This window comes from Delphinapterus leucas, chromosome 16 (assembly GCF_059928025.1).
Source record: "Delphinapterus leucas isolate spDelLeu-1000000601 "Yukka" chromosome 16, BTC_Dleu_Yukka2, whole genome shotgun sequence".
Taxonomy (NCBI): domain Eukaryota; kingdom Metazoa; phylum Chordata; class Mammalia; order Artiodactyla; family Monodontidae; genus Delphinapterus; species Delphinapterus leucas.
Window position 1 is genome coordinate 17,426,881 of NC_143144.1, and position 21,064 is coordinate 17,447,944.

At 37.8% G+C, this 21,064-nt stretch overlaps 1 protein-coding gene across 1 annotated transcript in view; it reads left to right on the plus strand.

Moving 5' to 3' along the window:
- CABCOCO1 (ciliary associated calcium binding coiled-coil 1) overlaps nt 1–21,064 on the plus strand; it is a 127,415-nt gene that overhangs the window by 25,342 nt on the left and 81,009 nt on the right. The window contains exons 4-5 of the mRNA XM_022560567.2: nt 7,619–7,763; nt 12,365–12,437. Coding sequence (XP_022416275.1) covers nt 7,619–7,763; nt 12,365–12,437 — 218 coding nt within the window. The remainder of the gene's footprint in view (nt 1–7,618; nt 7,764–12,364; nt 12,438–21,064) is intronic.

The following is a 21,064-nucleotide window of genomic DNA, read 5'->3' on the forward strand; positions in this document are numbered from 1 at the left end:
TTCATAGAACTGTACACCAAAAGGAAAAGTCAATTTTACTGTATAATTTTTAATAATATTTATGTATGAAAACAAAGATAAAAGATTTAGTGAAAGAAAATATATATACTCTAACAAGAAATAGAAACTATGCAGAATAAACTTTTAAAAAAGTAATGTGCAAGCCCTATATGAAGAAAACTTCAAAGAATTTTAAAGCCACAAACGAAGTTTTTTTTTTTTTTTGCGGTACGCAGGCCTCTCACTGTTGTGGCCTCTCCCGTTGCGGAGCACAGGCTCTGGACGCGCAGGCTCAGCGGCCATGGCTCACGGGCCCAGCCGCTCCATGGCACGTGGGATCCTCTGGGACCGGGGCACGAACCCGCGTCCCCTGCATCGGCAGGCAGACTCTCAACCACTGCGCCACCAGGGAAGCCCGGAAGTTTTTAACATTTGGAAAAAACTTACAATGTTCTTTGAAAGACCCAACGTCATAAAAATGCTAAATCTCACCAAGTTAATTTATAATATGAATATGCCAATAAAAATGCCAAGTTTTTTGTTAATGTTTTAGCCTAGGAGTGGGTTACTAGGCAAGGTGATTCTAACAAAAAAATGTGGAAAATAAAAAAATAGAAATAGCCAGAAAAACTGTCTTTTAAAAGTGTAACAAGCTTTAGCGTATCTTAGTAGTAGTAGTACTAGTAGTGTTATAAAATCTCAAGTATTTGGACACAGTGGTGAATCACTAAATAGACCAAAGGAACACAACAGAAAGCTAAGCAGTTGACCCAATCACTGGAATTCAGTATTTGGTAAAATGGCATTTCAAATCTGTGGTGAAAAGATAATTATTCAATAAATAATACTGGGACGACTGGGTATCCATCAAGAAAAAAATAAAATGAAATTGGATTCAAACCTTTCTTTGTTTATAAACCAGAATACATCCAAATGGATCAAACCCTTAAATGTAAAATAAGCGGAGCCATAAAAATGTTAGAGAAAAACATGGGTTAATTTATTTATAGCCTTGGATGGGGAAGACCTTTATAATTATGCTTCAAAATTCTGAAGCCATAAAGACAAAGATAGTTAAATTTGATATATGAAAGCCAGAAGTCTGCAATGAAAAAATACCAGAATCAAAATAAAATAAGAATTAGAAACTGGGAAAAACATTGCATCTCAGACATCAACAAATAATTACGTTCTGTAATATAAAAAGAGAATGCAGAAGCAAGAAGAAAAAGACCAATAGTGCAATAGAAGAGTATGCCAAGGATATGACTAAAGAAATACAAATGATTCTTAAACAAATGAAAAGTTCAGCCTTAAAGATAATAAGAAAAATGTTAATTAAAACTATACAGAAATGTCATTTGTCATATATCAAATTGACAAAACTGTAAAATTTTGGTAGCATTCTCAGCTGTTAAAGCTGTAAGAAAACAAGTATTCTCTATATGTCTAATGGAAGTAAAAACCCCCTTGTGGAATGTAGGTTAGCAGCTGTCTATCAAATTTACAAATGTATTGTCTCTTTGACAAATGTATTGTCTCTTCCTAGCAATCCAACTTTTGGGAATTTATCCTACATATCCACTGGCACACGTGTAACCTGACATGTATGTAAAGTCATTACTTGCAGTAATGTTTGAAAAAGCAAAAGATTAGACACATCAACTGAAAACATCAGTGTGAATTCTTGTTTAACTTAATAGATATACAGATGAATAGTTGTATAGTTAAGTGTAAACACATATACACACATACTTCTTAGCTCTGTTCACAAAGAGGGCCAAAAAGCAATGACATCCAGTGGCAGTGAGCATACCACCCAGGACCCAGTTCTTGGATTATAATTTCATTCTCCAAGAAAAGGAACCAGGACTCCTTAGAAAAATGGCTGATTGTAGACCTAGAGCAGGGAACATAAAAGGTGAGCCTGGGGGTTTCTTGTAGTGGCCAAAAGAAAGTGCCAAAAAAACACTGATGGGGGTTTGTCAAGAATGATGGGGGTATGTCAAAGATTAGAGAAGCCAACTGAAAAAGCTCCCATTGCCCAAAGTTAAAATAATTTGAATGAAATAACATAGCATTGAATTATAATCCAAAGTATAAAATTAACATCCATGAATCCATACTGATGGAAATTAATGACTGAATAAATAATTAACTGGGGTAAAAGAGACAAATCTCCCATGTAAAATTCCCAATAATTTATGTAGGTACTTCACCCACAACAAGTTGAACACCATTCGCCACCCCTTAAGTGAGGGCTGCAAACCTCCTTCCAAAGTGGACAGTATGGAAAGGGGGAAAAATAGTAACTTTATAGTAGAGAAGCCTGACAGATACAACCTCAGCCAGGTGACTAAGGCTAACACCACTAGTGATGAGCCAGGTTAAATAGCAATACCCTAGATATAGTGTGATGAGAATGGCACTGTAGTCTTCTTGTCCAAAACATTTAACCCCTGTCTAATCATGACAGAAGTATCAGATAAACCCAAGTTTAAGAACATACTACAAAATATCTGACCAGTACTTCTCAAAACTGTCAAAGCCTTTAAAAACAAGGAAAGGGCTTCCCTGGTGGCGCAGTGGTTGAGAGTCCGCCTGCCAATGCAGGGGACACGGGTTCATGCCCCAGTCCGGGAAGATCCCACATGCCGTGGAGCAGCTGGGCCCGTGAGCCATGGCCGCTGAGCCTGCGCATCCGGAGCCTGTGCTCCGCAGTGGGAGAGGCCCACGTACTGCAAAAAAAAAAAAAAAAAAAACACAAGGAAAATCTGAGAAACTGTGCTAAGGAGACATGACGACTAAATGTAATGTGTCCTGGAGGGGATCCTGGGACAGGAAAAAAGGCTTTAATAAAAACTAAAGGGGGACTTCCCTGGTGGCGCGGTGGTTGAGAGACCGCCTGCCGATGCAGGGGATACGGGTTCATGCCCCGGTCTGGGAGGATCCCACCTGGGCCCGTGAGCCATGGCTGCTGAGCCTGCACGTCCGGAGCCTGTGCTCTGCAACGGGAGAGGCCACAGCAATGAGAGGCCTGCGTACCACAAAAAAAAAAAAAACAAAAACACTGAAGAAATCCAAAGGGTGAACTTAAATAATAATATATCACTATTTGCTCATTAGGTGTGTCAAATGTACCATAGCTATATTAACAATGGGGGAAACTGTGTATGAGGTATATGGGGAGTCTCTGTGATATTCTTGCGACTTTTCTGTAAATCTAAAACTACTCCAAAATTAAAACTTTACCTGTAGGGAGTAGCCTATCCCTAAATTGGAATACTGTGCAGCAGTAAAAAAGGAAAGAATGAGGAAGGTTTTCTAGGTATCATATGTTGTTACTGAGTAGAGTAAGGTGCAGAATTGTATTCTTTTGTTTATAAAACAGACAGGATTAGTATTTATCTATGTCTTTATTTGTTATATATACAAAGAAATGCTGGAAGAATACAGAAAAAACTAATAAAATTTTCTGTGCAAAGGGTGTAGGAACTGGGCACATGGACAACAGGACTGGAGGAAGCCTTCTCACAATACACCTTCACATATATTTTTTGAACCATGTGAATATGTCATCTATGAATTAAATTGTAAAAAGAAGTACATGACATGAACAGTCTTAAGCTTTGCAACCTCTGAGCTGAGAATTCACAAACTAGAAACAGAATAAAGGAAAGTAGAAAAATTTCATGGATCTCACATTACAAGTTTGACAAGAGATTTCCATTTTAAACGTTTTCCATAACATAACTTATGAATATTTCTTTTATGTGAAACTTTATATTGTTGATATCAGTTCAAAAATGAATTTTTAAAACTTGAGCACGATCCATCCAAGTACTCATAAACTATGAGAGAGGGAAAGTACGTATGTAAAACCTAACCGGAAAAAAGCAAGAGATCTAGTTTTCCTTCTGGCAGAAAAAAAAAAAAAAATCCTCTCAAACCTTTCAACCTAACAAGGTTATAGTTACCATCAGGAAAGAATGTAATCTTAGCCAAGTGTGCCAGGGAAGGAGATGAAGTATGTTTATACTTAAACTAAGAGGTGGTGGAGTCCTGAGCACATAGTGAGCACTCCCATCCCATCTGGCAACATCTTCAGAGAAAAAGCACCGAAGAGCACAGTTTGTGCTGTGAGCTGTAGTGTGGCCGACGGTTACTAATAAAATTCTAGTGTGGGGACTGTTACTTTATACTGACTCGGTTTCTGATCTATCCCTTGTCTCAGATTGTGCTACATTATCCACAAGATATTCTGCAGACAACCCACCTGGAATCAAAGTAGATCAAACTAAAAGATTATGGAATGTAGAATTTGTACAGTTATCTTAACAGTATATATGTATTTTTTTTAAGATTTTTTTTTTTTGATGTGGACCATTTTTAAAGTCTTTATTGAGTTTGTTACAATATTGCTTTCTGTTTTATGTTTTGATTTTTTGGCCTCCAGGCGTGTGGGATCTTAGCTCCCTGATCAGGGATCGAACCTGCACCCCCTGCATTGGAAGGCGAAGTCTTAACCACTGGACCGCCAGGGAAGTCCCTTAACAATATACATTTTGAGTTTCAGTTTTTCCAGGGCCTGACCAAGGACAGGATGTAGAGTATTAGACTGGGTATTTGGCCTCTGTCTAGGTCGATGGGCCAAGATTGATTGTCCTCTATATAACATAAATGTGGTAAATAACCATAGAATGCTTTTTAGTTCTATGAAGTTGAATTGTTTTTCCTCCAAACAGGAATGATGATGATAATGATAATAATAATTAACATTTATACAGGATTAACTTGTGTCACTCACAGTGCCATTTGCTTTCCAAATACTTTTGCACTTAATTCATGCACAGTCTTATAAGATAGTTCCATTAGTCTCCTCATTTTAAAAATGAGAAGAATATATGAGATTCAGAGAGGTTAAATCTGAACCCCAGAGAGCGAGAGCCCATCCTCCTGACCACGTGAGATGTGCCTGGCTTTGGGCTAAATTCTAGAAAGCACTATATACATGTAATGTATATGTATCTTTTCAGTTTACCAGGAGTTTCCCATGCATTCCTTATTTGATCTTCACAATAGCACTGTTATTTTGAGAATTGGTATTATTCTCATTCACAGATAAGGAAAATGAAGCTCAGATTACCTAGGTAGTAAATGGCAGTTATGAGGTACCAATCTAAATCTTCCAGCTAATTATAAGTATAGTATGTTCTTTCATTACCCTAAATTTTCAAGGATAAATTTTATTTCTAACAGCCCTTAGTATTTAATTGGTTTAGTCTTTCATATTTTAATCACATCACTAAATGTGATTTTTAAAAGGGCAAACATTTCAGTTAGATAAGTGAAATGATAACTTTCCTAATTTTTAAAGCCATTATCTGTAGAAAGACATTAGACATAGAAAAACAGTTTTAAAGAGTCAGTTATATTTTAACATAAGGAAATAGTAATATAAATTTATTTTTGTGCTTGATAAGTACAAACACATCTAGAATTAGAATCATCTAAATTTTTTCTCTGCATTTCTAATTAATACCGTTTTATTAATAAAATGATTCAGATTTTAATCCATTCATTTTTTAATTGCTTTTATCCAACAGATTTTTCATTTCTGAAATTACTCTTACTATTTTCAAAAGAAGTTTATCATAGAAAAAGAAATAGGGACTTCCCTGGTGGCGCATTGGTTAAGAATCCACCTGCCAATTCAGGGGACACAGGTTCAGTCCCTGGTCCGGGAAGATCCCTCATGCCACAGAGCAACTAAGTCCGTGCGCCACAACTACTGAGCCTGAGCTCTAGAGCCTGAGAGCCACAATTCCTGAAGCCCGTGCGCCTAGAGCCCGTGCTCCGCAACAAGAGAAGCCACCACAATGAGAAGCACGTGCACCGCAACCGAGTAGCCCCCGCTCACCACAACTAGAGAAAGCCCGCGCGCAGCAACGAAGACCCAATGCAGCCAAAAATAAATAAATTTAAAAATAAATTTTAAAAAAAGTAAAAGAAATGTTCAGTAATAATTGAACTCCACTTAGAATGATACAGGAAAGCCTAGTTATCCAGTAATAATTCTATGTATCTGACAGACATAAAACAGGATCTGGAAGGAGGCCATGAGAATTGGACTAATTGTCATTCATTAAACCAGATTTTAATTGTTATATAGTTTTATGCTTTTCTAATTCCTACACATAGAAAAGAATCTAGACTAAACAAATTACAAGTTGGTGTTTATAGTGTCTTCCAAAATTTTAAATTACTTTACTGTCATTTTATTAGTAATTTGGGGACCTAGCACTTATATCCCAGAAAGAGAAGCTATGTAACCCAGAAATAATTGGTTCTGACAATCAGCCTGTGTTCTCATAACTCCTCTGCACTCTCACCTTCTACTTCCCTGAAAAAGCCACCCCATTAACAAGAGTTGGGAAGTTTACTAACGGTCTCCTAAGAGAGACAGAAGTTTGGTTGGGATTGGGAAGGTGGGATTCACATTGTTCAGCACAGTTCTCCCCCAGGCCCTCATCCTGGCCACCAGCTGACAATCACCCCCTCCAAGCAACCAATCCAACCTTGTTTTTGCTAGAGCCTTTCAACTCTCCACCTCCATGCTGTTCGGTCTCGTGTCCATACACCCCTCACTTGTCAGCAAAGGACAGTTTGGACACTCCAGTTACCTGGATTCTCCTCAGGATGCAGGGAGCTGTGTGTGTATTGTAAATAATATTTGTCTGCCACAAGTAAAAATGTGAAAAGAAGATGGAGGTTAATGTTTGTATTATACACATTATAAAATTTAAGTCCAAGGCTTTTGACACTTATCTACTTCTTTTTCAACTAGGCAGATGCCTTAGAAGATAGTTTTGCTTTGTTGTTTGTTTGCTTTTAATTGCGAGAGAATAGACCACAATCATTGACTCGTTTATTTTTGGTAATGGTGGCAAAGTGGTGTCAGTGTCACTCTTTTTGCACTGTCATCTGGCTCTCACCACCACCATCAGGCATACATTTGAGAGACAGCTTACATAAGTTATGTCTGTAGCTTGGAAAAGAAAAAAAATCTTGATTTTTACATAAAAATCCATATTTCTGGCATCCACTGAAAATCTTCAGGCCCAAATTCCCACATGGTAACAATCAACTAAAGCCGAGTGTTAGTTGACCCTGTTCATTTACATTTTCAGCTCTGGGTTTGGTTCTGCTGTCTACAGTGGCTGAGTCTACTTTGTAGGCCTTCCTTACCAGCTAATCCAACCAACCTTGTGTCGTTTCTATCTATACTCTTAATCTAAGATTATGAAAAATTTTTCCTTTCCATTCTAAAGTAATCTTTAGGATAGATTGAGGGTTCTTTTTTTTTTTTTGCATCTTAAAATGGAAACAAACTCTTTAGACAATTGTGTAGCATTAAGGTAATTTACAATTGTTGGGTGTGTAAGCTCCTGTTCTTTTACATAAAATGTAATTATTAGCATAAACAAACAGCAGTAGTTTTACCATTGTCACAAATACTGAAAAATGGAATTGTTACACATTAAGGACATCTTGGGTTATTTTGTTGCCAAAACATCTATGAAAATAATGCTTTAGACTTCTTTGGATTTTATTTCAGCACTGCATATGTCCTTAGAAGACAGCATAAAATGGCTCAGAGAAGTTATGGCTGAAATAGGACCATCCCATTCACAAAAAAATGAGGAATGGAATATCTTTGATGTAAGACAAGCCAATGCTATTGTTGATTACCTGAAAATCAGGTATGGACTTTTTTCAGTAGCATTTAGTTTTCACTTTATGTTTTCTAGAAAATGTCTATTAAATAGAAGCTAATTCAATTTTTAATGAAGTTAGACATTTACAAAATTTTTGCAGTAATTAACCCAACCGATAATTAGATAATATTCAAATCATCCATCCAATAAATAAAAACCAGGACATTGAACATTTTGGCTTTCCTTGTATTCTTAAAAAGAAGTTTATGTTTGATAAGCATAATTTCATTTAGATCTGTAATTCTTGTCTAAGAATTTTTTTCTCTGAATCTCTAAATAATACTGTTCTTATTAATCAAATGATTCTTTCAGATTATTCAGATTTGATTACAATAGACTATACTACAGGTAGTTGACCTTGACCTTAAAATTTTACGTTTTAAAGAGTAACATTTCCATTTAAACGTTTATTTTAAATGCTTTATATTAGAAATTGAAGAGATTTATATACATACTTCCTCAAATTTATTATATACCCTGAAATATTTGTAGTATTGACCAACTAAATTCATTAAGTCTTTCTTTGTGCTTCGAAAATGATGGTGGATGGAGGGAAAGTATTTTTCTTACAGTGATTCTTCATTGTTGAACTAAGAAATCTGTCTTTTTATATGATCTGTCACAAGGTCTGCATTAGAGTTTTGCATCTCTCCCAAGGGACATTTTTTAAGTTAGCAAATATTTAAACAAGAGTTGGTAAAAATCTTTCTTTTGCCTAACTAAAAGTTTCTGCAGAATTTCTTTGTTCCTCTGTTACTATATACTGCAGTACTTTCCAACTTTAAGTTTTACAATTCTAAAATAAATGGTGCTGTATGATGGTCTAGACATGCTCATGATTTGCTTGGCAAGGATCCTGGTTGTAGCCTGGAAGTTTTTAAAAAACTAATGTGTTTAATATGATAAGGTTTATATACTGGTTTCTGGCATGAATTAATAATGGTGTATGATATATTTTTATGTAATAGCATTTGATATAATATGACTTCTTAATGTTACAGTATACCTCCTAATGTGTGTCTCTCACTAAAAGCCACAGTAGTCTCCATATCAATTAAAGGGAGATCCTTGTGTGGTGGGGAGGGAAGGGAGTGGAAACCCAGAGCTGGAGGAGAACTTGTTCCCCAAGGTATTTCTGCCCATCAGAGTTTGGAAATCACTGGGCAGGGGGAATTCTCTGCACATTTGTAGAGCATCCTTCTTTCCCTTCTCTCTCCATTTGAGCCTTCCAGGTCTCTCTTGCAGAATACATTTTTCAGCTGAGCTCTCAGCCCAAGAGTCCTATAATGGGCACCAGGACTGATAGTTAACCACAGCACCAAAACCCATGCACTTTCTAGATGGTGAAAGATGGCAGCTCTTTTCTCTTTCATATCATCTTTCTGGACAAATGTTCATCAGCGTATTTCTTGACATTTTATTGACATTCAGAAAATGGCTAAGTGAAGAGGGGATGTCAGTGTTAGTCACCTTTTGACCCTAACCAGGGTAACTTCACACACCAAAAATACCTAGTCTTACTTCTCCAAAAAAAAAAAAAGTAATATTTGAAAGTTTAGTCAAATAAAGTAAATCGGAACTAGCTTTTATGCTGTTTAATCTTTATATTGTGATTTCAAAGAAATTACATGTTTTAAGTGTCTCTGTCACAGAAATTAAAATATCAGTTGGTAAGTAGGATATCTGGAATTGATTCTGAAGTTGTGTCAAGAGAAATGTGCTTTTCTGCAACACCTGTTCAGAATGTCTCATGTGTCCACAAATGCAAGTTTAATGTCAATTAAATCATATAATACTTTTCATTTTAATGATTGCAAAGAAGTTTTCTAAATATGAAGCTAGCTCAGTTATCAAAAAAAAGTATAACCATTTTTCAGTTTAACCTAATAATTAAGTTTAATCAACCAGTGAAAGCCCTAGTCAGTTTTGGGAGTGTGCGTTTTGGAACGTGACCTGTAGCACATGAAACTTAAGTGACAATAAAATTGAAATTTCGGGGACTTCCCTGGCAGTCCAGTGGTTAAGACTCCATGCTTCCAATGCAGAGGGCACGGGTTAGATCCCTGGTCACGGAACTAAGATCCCACATGCTGCGTGGCCAAAAATTTAAAAAATAAAGAAATAAAGCTTAAAAAAATTGAAATTTCATTTGATGCTTTTAATAGAGTCTACACTGTATATTCCATGATGTGTCTGTGAATTGAAAAAATGAATACCAAAATTCCTCCCCAGCATTGCTACTGAGTAATCTACTTACACAACATATACATAGCTTTTTAATATAAGACGTCATTTAGACATGTATCTGGTTCAAGGACATTTCTGTCATTGTATATTCTATGTACTCCCTGGAAATTAGGTGAAGGTAAAGTGCACAGACATATACTCAATATAAGAAAACACTTCTAAAACACCTCTTCAGGGGCTTCCCTGGTGGCGCAGTGGTTGAGAGTCTGCCTGCCGATGCAGGGGACACGGGTTTGTGCCCCGGTCCGGGAAGATCCCACGTGCCGCGGAGCGGCTGGGCCCGTGAGCCGTGGCCGCTGAGCCTGCCCGTCCAGAGCCTGTGCTCCACAACGGGAGAGGCCACAACAGTGAGAGGCCCGCGTACCGGAAAAAAAAAAAAAAAACACCTCTTCACACAAATGTCCTTCCTGGCCTGGAGCCAGATGTCTTGACCATTTTCATTCTGAGTAGTCTCCCTTTGATTTAGGACCAAGACAAGATGTTTGACAAAAATAGTCTAGGGGCTTGAGTCAGCTGGGAGTCCAAAGGAAGAGGGAAAAAATACGCTCCCATAACAGAAGTGTCACTTTGTTCCCATGTGAGGCCATTTAATAGCTCCCTGGTAATGTGAGAGAACCCCAGCTGTTGGTGGGGACCAGAGCAAAGCAATGGTGGTATGACTTGACCTGCCCCTGAGTAAGTGCCTCCCTTTGGTGGCCCCCCCTCCCCTTGTATGTCTCACTGTAGTCCTGGCCTTGCCCAACCCTGTATCTTTGGCCACTGCATCCAAGTCATGCATTTTATTTTCATTGTAAGAAGTCAGTTTCTTTTTTGGTATGGGATAATCTAATAACTGTTGTATGCAATAAGGAGAATAACGTGGAAAGATTATGAAATTGCAGGAAGAAGGATTTATGAATTGACTTTGTTGTGTGACACAAGATGGGGAAAGGAAAGTTTTAGACTAGTTAACTGAGAAGAAGCCAAGCTATTTCCAAAATATTCTACAGTCTTTAATTTTTCTACTCAAAGTCAGTTACTGATAATGTAATAGTTTTAACCTTGAAGCTTTCTCTAGGTAACCAATGTAAGGGAAGGAGAGTTTGAATTTATTTTGCTTCATTGAATCATCAAACTTCACTAATCTTGTATTTTCTAGCCAACAGATCAAAGTAATGTCAAAAGCTAAGCTAGTTTTCTGTATGTTGATGACTAATTTGAATGTAGTCAAAAACAAAACAAAACAAAACAAACCATGACTGAGCCTGTACACCCATCAGTTTAATGGATTGTGTTAGTAGTGAGCTCAACTGCTAATATAACTCAGAGAGACCCAGCTGCCTGAGGATTTCTTCGTTGATTTCAAATGAATTGAAACTTTGATCCATTACAGCATTCAGGAGAAGCCATTATTATACATGCTCTGTAGCTACATTTTGCAAATGTTAATTTCTCAGTTATATTAAAATCAATTTTCTTAAATAGCAAAAGGCACCAGAGTGAAAGAGAAACCACTAAGACAATTTTTTGTTCTTCAGCATTTTGCTGTATTATGAGTCTATTAATTTTCCCAACCAGCAGGAAGAGAATTAGAAAAATTCAAATATTATCACAAACAGGATATTAGAAGTCAACCCTTCAGTAAATTTTTAACTCTCAGTAACACATTGCTGAGATCTTTAATCTTACTTGAACTATATATTTTTAAGCTCTTTTAGCTCTTTATAGTTTTTATACACTGACCATTTAGTCTTTCGGGTAGGAACTAAAGAAATTATCTTTCTCAAATTAATTCTTCTCTTTGATGTGTAATGGAATATTCTTCAAGAAAATCATTCATCTAAAAAGTATTTCAGTTAATGTTGCATCATTCTTCAGGTGTTATCAGAAATTACCTTAATCTTGAAACAGTTTGAGAATGTGAGAAGTAATTGATATGGAAGTAGCCTATAGAATTCAGTGCTATTCATATGAGAGGAAATTGACTCCAGTTTGGAGCAAAACATGAAAAAGAATGTGAAGTTTGGTGTTATTTAGAGGCAGTGCAATATTTGGTTGTGAGCCAGGAAAAGTCAAGATGAAATCTACCCCAAACCTACCCACTCATCACAGATTAGTTCACTGATATTAATTTAGGTACTATGTTATATTGTCAGTGTCTCAAAAAAAATAAACCTTTAATTGCTTATCATTTCTGGGCAACTTATTTTGGAGTAAAGGAGGTGGCTAACTTCATATTAGTGTTTAATATCTTTAGCTTGGTCAATTCAAACAACTTTCCTGTAATAAATATTCTTACATATTTGCTCTTTTTTCCTGAAATAAACTTATCAGCTTTCCACATTTATTTTGTATTTCAGCTTATTTCAACACTACAAGCTATATGAGTTTCTGTTCTTCTCTGCCAGGGAAGAAATTGTGATAGGAACTGAGGTAAGTAATTTATCTAGATGGAACCAATTAAGCGGAATCACTTAATGCATGCTGATCAGCATCTGGATCTTTAACAGCTGAAAGCAACTTCTTGTCAAGATTACTCAAGTGTTAATATAACCAACTAGTAGTTCGCAAAAAATAATTACATAGAGTGAGGTTTGGATTAAGAAAGTAAGCTGTCTTTTGGCATTAAAGGCATTGTTAATCATGTATACTTTATGTATTTATGGATTATTTGGCAAAGCTCAGTTGGATAGAGTATGTACATCTTCATACAAATAAAATCAGGAAAAGTGAGATAAATTAATTCTGTTAAATCTCTAATTTCATATTTATTTTCAGTGTACTCGTTGTTTAAGGCCTAATTCAAATCCCACTTCCTCAATGAAGCAGACCTTCCTTAATTGCATCACATCTCAAAGGAAGGGCTTAGACAAACCCTTTAATCATGTTCTATTATTTTATTCTAATTGATCTCTTTCTGCTGAATACTGGCTACTCTGAGCACACCAATAAGCATGTAAATCTGTACCATGTTTATGGTTTCCAAATTGTTTCCTGTGGATTGATATAGTTAACATAATCCAACTGTAATTTCCTTGAAGGCAAGGATCGTGTGCTATTTTTCTACACAGCATATAGTATAATGCAGGACATAGTAACCCCTCGTAATATGACATAAGTGATTCAGTGACAGTGCATATAATAGCAGTTCTACAAGAAATGGTCTACTTAAAGATACTTTTGAACAGCCTTACATATAATCACATATATGTATTTACTAGAAATGAATCCTGGGTAAGAGAACATCTTAAGGAGGCTAAAGATGCCATCAGAAGTACTCCTTAGATTCTCAACTGCTTGAGGAGGCTGTATTGCCTAGAAATATAGGAGATGGGAATGGCCATGGTCAGACATAAAGTGAATAAGGGATGGGACTTCCATGGTGGCACAGTGGTTAAGAATCTGCCTGCCAGTGCAGGGGACACGGGTTCAAGTCCTGGTCCGGGAAGATCCCTCATGCCGCGGAGCAACTAAGCCCGTGCGCCACAAATACTGAGCCTGCACTCTAGAGCCCACAAGGCACAACTACTGAAGCACGTGGGCCACAACTACTGAAATCCACACACCTAGAGCCCATGCTCCACAACAAGAGAAGCCACCGCAATGAGAAGCCCGCACGCTGCAACGAAGAGTAGCCCCCGCTTGTTGCAATGAGAGAAAGCCCGTGTGCAGCAACAAAGACCCAATGCAGCCAAAAATAAATAAATAATAAAATAAATTTATTAAAAAATAAATAAAGTGAATAAGGGTATATTTACATTATCTTTATAATTTCCCTGATATTAAGAACCAGATGGAATGTGCCAAATGTTCTGTCTTCCCTAGTATTGTTATTCTGCACTTTATAAATTGCTTACTTCATTAAACACCTCAGTCACTGTGTCTCAGTCTCCACTTGGGTACTTGTTCTAATGCTGGCCTTTTAAATGAGCTGAAGGAAAACAAGGAACCCTTTTTGCTTTTGACTTTCCTTAAAGTTTCTCCTTTGCAGTCTCCTCATACTGTAGCTTAAATTAGGTGTCACTTGACGAAGTTTCACTGACAAAGTTTCCATGTCAGAATGACATCATACAGTGTGACAGGATTGCAGTAATTATCTGTTAGGAATACAATCCTATCTCATCTATTCAGCAAAACTTTGGGAAAGTGATAGTGGCTTCAATAGCAGCATATGCAGACATTTAGAATCATCAAGAAAAAAAGTTTCATAAAGAACTCCCTTTTCCCTTTGTTAATTACACAATCATGCCTTTCTTCTCCATTGTAAGGTTATATTTAGGTGACATTTATGCTTATGGAAAGATAAAATGGAGAAAGCAGACAAGGATTGGCTCATTTATTTTCTATTGTCTTTTGTATTTTCCCCAGGCTGACCAGAGCTATAAAAAAAAAGTCCTTAAGGGAGGGATATTGGGTCTTAAGGAATTAACCCGTTCATAGAATTTTAAAGGATTAACCAAAGCAAGTGTTATACTACAATATTTTGTGACATTTTAGAAGTGTCTGATAACCTTTGGTGCAAATACCATTTTTCAAATTAACGACCTTTCATAGAGGAAGCAGAGGCTTGCCCCACTAATGTAGTTATTCATACTGACCTCAGGGCTCTGAAACCAAACAAGGGCCATACAACAGCCATATAAATGTTCCAAATTTAAATCTCAGGCAAGCATTCAAGGTAGATAACACTGACGAAATTTAGTTTCTTTCTTAGTTGTGGATAGATGATTTTAAGAAAACATGTAAATTGCTTCTAAGAATAATGGCTAAATATTAATTCTGATTACTAATAGAGAACATAAATAAATCATATTCATACTTTTCTTGGGTTTTAGTTTATAGAAAATTGAATTTGTATTTTTGAATTTAACAATTGTTTCTAGCAATTTCTACTCACCTTTTACAAGATATTTCATGTTACACCTTAGAGGCATATTTTCGGTAAGTCATTATTCTTGACCTGAGATTTTTCATAATCTAGAAATTTAATAGGTATAGTTCTGTAAGCAGCATGTGTTGTAGTTCATTCAATGGTTCGCATGTAATAGTGTTGTTCACAATATACATTGAAAAAGGCAGTAAACAACTAGAATGAGCTAGAATAATGACAGAATGGAGCAGAAAACGAAGGCAGCAGATGCCTGTAGTTGTAGCCATCTTAGTGGATGAAGTACTGTGTGACACTTATTTTATTTATAGAGATGAGGATTCCCTTTTAAGCACCCAAGCCAGGAGCTCTCCAAATCTATTGTTTTGACAATGCAATTAGACCATAGATCCACAGACTTAAGAACTGTAAGGGAACCAGAATCTCCTTAAGGAATATATTTTTTCTTTGGCCTTAAGGACCCACCCAGAAACCTGGAAAACTGCTATGTCCTTTGCTTTTGTTACCTGAAAACTAGAAGAAGCAGTGAATACTTGCACACAAAGAACGCTATTGGATATTAGCAATGATGATGGTCAAAAAACTCGTAGCAGATACCCTAAGTCATGGTTCTAACCAGGTATCTACTGCCAGGCATCTACTAAAATGAGATGATGCAGCTTTAACAATTATATATTCATTATTCCACATATGTTATCCAGTTCCTGTTGTGCTCTAGGCCTGTGCTAAGTTCTAGGGGTACACAGTGACGAGCAATGTTTCTTGTCCTCAAGGAGTTTATTGTCAAATGAGAGGAGAGAGATGATTACATAAGTAATTACAAAATAGGGTGGTTTCCAGTAACAAGTGAAATCTAAGAGGAAATCTAAAGGTTGTGAATGAGTTAGCCAGAAGTGCATTTTATATTTTTGGTGCAAGTGAAAGGAATTCCACTCAAGATAATTAATAAAAAAGTGGGGGGTATATTATTAGATCACTAATTGGTAAATGCAGGGGATGAAAACTGGACTAAAGCCAACTGGATCTAAGTAGTCAACAGTGTTATTGAGTGTGTATGTAAATACATGTGGGTGTGTGTATGCATGCAAGTGGTTCAGTCTCTCATCTCTCCTAGACTTTTTTCATTTCTTTTTTCTGAAGGGCCTTGTTCCCTTCTACTGCAGACAGGCTTCCTTCAGCTGGTGGTAGACATGAAAGAGGCAGCTCCAGTTTAGCAACTCCAAAAGAGACATTCTTCCTCCCAGTATTATTGTCTGTGCTTGTGTCATGCATCCACTCTCAATAAGTCACTATGGACAGAGGAGTAATGTTATTAGAAGACCCAAGTTGACTGTATTGAATGACAGAGGATGAATAGGTCCCCCAAAGCAGCAGGAAGAACTTTTGCAAAAGGGAATAGTGATTTTATCAAAAGAGTGAACTAAGCACACATGTACAACTCCTCTTCCATCTAAAATCCTATAAAAGACCGAAATTTTCAAAATTCATAATGCTGTAGATAAGAGCTTTCATGACATCTAAAATTATAGATTACTGATTAGATGAAACTACAGCCCCATATGTACTGAGAAGATGCCACAGAGTTAATGCTGCATTTATTTAGCCATCCTCAATTGATAAAGAAATGGGAGAAGCTTTAGGGGGAAAATAATGAAAGCAAGTAGAGCAACTGCACCATTTAATCCGTTTACCTTCTGCTGCTTACGTAGAGCACTGGGACTCCATGATATTTGCTCCAAAGCTAAAGAAACTATTGTGGACATTGATGCCAAAGAGAAGGGCAGATTTACAGTGGCCACTGATGTTCAGAAGGGACGGTGAATACACCCTGAATATAAGCTACTGACACACCTAACTACCATCATTCTTTACGGCTCCCCTACAGTCTCTAGAGGCAAGCTATGGCAAACAAACATCCACAGACAAATGAACCAGGATCATCTAATGTAAAGATAAATCAACAAGCAGTTGAGGAAAATAAAATCATAAGAGAGGGATTCCCTGGTGGTGCAGTGGTTGAAAATCTGGCTGCCAATGCAGGGAACACAGATTCGATCCCTGGTCTGGGAAGAGCCCACATGCTGCAGAGCAACTAAGCCCATGCACCACAACTACTGAGCCTGCGCTCTAGAGCCTGTGTGCCGCAACTACTGAGTCCGCATGCCTAGAGCCTGTGCTCCACAACAAGAGAAGCCACCACAATGAGAAGCCTGCACACCCCAACAAAGAGTAGCCCCTGCTCACCGCAGCTAGAGAAAAGCCTATGAGCAGCAATGAAGAGCCAATGCAGCCAAAAATAAATAAAATAAATAAATTTATTAAAAAATATATACTTTTTAGGGGGATTGGAACCAAGATGGCAGAGTACAAGGACGTGCTCTCACTCCCTCTTGCAAGAGCACCAGGATCACAACTAGCTGCTGGACAGTCATTGACAGGAAGACATTGGAACTCACCAAAAAAGATACCCCACGTCCAAGGACAAAGGAGAAGCCACAGTGAGACAGTAGGAGGGGCACAATCACAGTAAAATCAAGTCCCATAACTGCTGGGTGGGTGACTCACAGACTGGCGAACACTTATACCACAGAAGGTCACCCACTGGAGTGAAGGTTCTGAGCCCCACATCAGGCTTCCCAACCTGGGGGTCCAGCAATGGGAGGAGGAATTCCTAGAGAATCAGACTTTGAAGGCTACTGGGATTTGATTGCAGGACTTCAACAGAACTGGGGAAAACAGAGACTCCACCCTTGGAGGGCAGACACAAAGTAATGTGCGCATCGGGACCCAGGGGAAGGAGCAGTGACCCCAGGGGAGACTGAAGCAGACCTATCTGCTAGTTGGAGGGTCTCCTGCGGAGGCGGGGTGGGGGGGTGACTGTGGCTCACCATGGGGACAAGGACACTGGCAGCAGAAGTTCTGGGAAGTACTCCTTGGCGTGAGCCCTCCCAGAATCCGCCATTAGCCCCACCAAAGAGCCCAGGTAGGCTCCGGTGTCGGGTTGCCTCAGGCCAAACAACCAACAGGGAGGGAACCCAACTGCCCATCAGCAATCAAGCAGATTAAAGTTCTACTGAGCTCCGCCCACCAGAGCAACAGTCAGCTCTACACACCACCAGTCGCTCCCATCAGGAAACTTGCATAAGCCTCTTAGATAACCTCATCTACCAGAGGGCAGACAGCAGAAGCAAGAAGAACTACAGTCCTGCAGCCTGTGGAACAAAAACCACATTCAAAGAAAGATAGACAAGATGAAAAGGCAGAGGGCTATGTACCAGATGAAGGAACAAGATAAAACCCCAGAAAAACAGCTAAATGAAGTGGAGATAGGCAACCTTCCAGAAAAAGAATTCAGAATAATAATAGTGAAGATGATCCAGGACCTTGGGAAAAGAATGGAGGCAAAGATCAAGAAGATGGAAGAAATGTTTAACAAAGACCTAGAAGAATTAAAGAACAAACAAACAGAGATGAACAATACAATAACTGAAATGAAAACTATACTAGAAGGAATCAATAGCAGAATAACTGAGGCAGAAGAACGGATAAGTGACCTGGAAGACAGAATGGTGGAATTCACTGCTGCAGAATAGAATAAAGAAAAAAGAATGAAAAGAAATGAAGACAGCCTAAGAGACCTCTGGGACAATATTAAATGCAACAACGTTCACATTATAGGGGTCCCAGAGGAGAAGAGAGAGAGAAAGGACCAGAGAAAATATTTGAAGAGATTACAGTCGAAAATTTCCCTAACATGGGAAAGGAAAAAGCCACCCAACTCCAGGAAGTGCAGAGAGTCCCATACAGGAGAAACCCAAGGAGAAACACGCCAAGACACATAGTAATCAATTTGGCAAAAATTAAAGACAAAAAAATTATTAAAAGCAGCAAGGGAAAAACGACAAATAACATACAAGGGAACTCCCATAAGGTTAACAGCTGATTTCTCAGCAGAAACTCTATAAGCCAGAAGGGAGTGGCATGATATATTTAAAGTGATGAAAGAGAAGAACCAAGGTTACTCCACCCGGCAAGGATCTCATTCAGATTCAATGGAGAAATAAAAAGCTTTACCAACAAGCAAAAGCTAAGAGAATTCAGCACCACCAAACCAGCTCTACAGCAAATGATAAAGGAACTTCTTTAAGTGGGAAACACAAGGGAAGAAAAGGACCTAGAAAAACAAACCCAAAACAATTAAGAAAATGATAATAGGAACATACATATCGATAATTACCTTAAACTTGAATGGATTAAATGCTCTAACCAAAAGACACAGGCTTGCTGCATGGATACAAAAACAAGACCCATATATATGCTGTCTACAAGAGACCCACTTCAGACCTAGGGACACATTCAGACTGAAAGTGAGGGGATGGAAAAAGATATTCCATGCAAATGGACATCAAATGAAAGCTGGAGTAGCAATATTCATATCAGATAAAATAGACTTTAAAGTAAAGAATGTTACAAGAGACAAGGAAGGACACTACATAATGATCAAGGGATCAATCCAAGAAGAAGATATAACAATTATAAATGTATATGCACCCAACATAGGAGCACCTCAATACATAAGGCAACGGCTAACAGCTCTAAAAGAGGAAATCGACAGTAACACAAAAATACTGGGGAACGTTAACACCTCACTTACACCAATGGACAGATCATCCAAAATGAAAATAAATAAGGAAACAGAAGCTTTAAATGACACAATAGACCAGATAGATTTAATTGATATTTATAGGACATTCCACCCAAAAATAGATTACACTTTCTTCTCAAGTGCGCACAGAACATTCTCCAGGATAGATCACATCTTGGGTCACAAATCAAGACTCAGTAAATTTAAGAAAATTGAAATCATATGAAGCATCTTTTCTGACCACAATGCTATGAGATTAGAAATGAATTACAGGGAAAAAAACGTAAAAAACACAAACACATGGAAGCTAAACAATACGTTACTAAATAACCAAGAGATCACTGAAGAAATCAAAGAGGAAATCAAAAAATACCTAGAGACAAATGACAATGAAAACAAGACGATCCAAAACCTATGGGATGCAGCAAAAGCAGTTCTAAGAGGGAAGTTTATAGCTATACAAGCCTACCTCAAGAAACAAGAAAAATCTCAAATAATCTAACCTTACACCTAAAGGAACTAGAGAAAGGACAATCAAAAACCAAAGTTAGCAGAAGGAAAGAAATCATAAAGATCAGAGCAGAAATAAATGAAATAGAAACAAAAAAAAACAATAGCAAAGATCAATAAAACTAAAAGCTGGTTCTTTGAGAAGATAAAGAAAATTGATAAACCATTAGCCAGACTCATCAAGAAAAAGAGGGAGAGGACTCAAATCAATAAAATTAGAAATGAAAAAGGAGAAGTTACAACAGACACCACAGAAATACATAGCACCCTAAGAGACTACTAGAGGCAACAGTGTGCCAATAAAATGGACAACCTGGAAGAAATGGACAAATTCTTAGAAAGGTATAACCTCCCAAGACTGAACCAGGAAGAAATAGAAAATATGAACAGAACAATCACAAGCAATGAAATTGAAACTGTGATTTAAAATCTTCCAACAGGGCTTCCCTAGTGGTGCAGTGGTTGAGAGTCCATCTGCTGATGCAGGGGACACGGGTTCGTGCCCCGGTCCGGGGGATCCAATATGCCCTAGAGCGGCTGGGCCCGTGAGCCATGGCCACTGGGCCTGAGCGTCCGGAGCCTGTGCTCCGCAGCGGGAGAGGCCACAGCAGTGAGAGGCCCGCGCACCGCAAAAAAAAAAAAAAAAAAAAAATCTTCCAACAAACAAAAGTCCAGGACTAGATGGCTTCACAGGTGAATTCTATCAAACATTTAGAGAAGAGCTAACAGCAATCCTTCTCAAATTCTTCCAGAATATTGCATTCTAGGAGGCCACCATCACCCTGATACCAAAACCAGACAAAGATACTACAAAAAAAGAAAATTACAGACCAATATCAGTGATGAATATAGATGCAAAAATCCTCAACAAAATACTAGCAAACAGAGTCCAGCAACACATTAAAAGGATCATACACCATGACTAAGTGGGATTTATCCCAGGGATGCAAGGATTCTTAATATATGCAAATCAATCAATGTGATATACCGTGTTAACAATTGAAGAATAAAAACCAT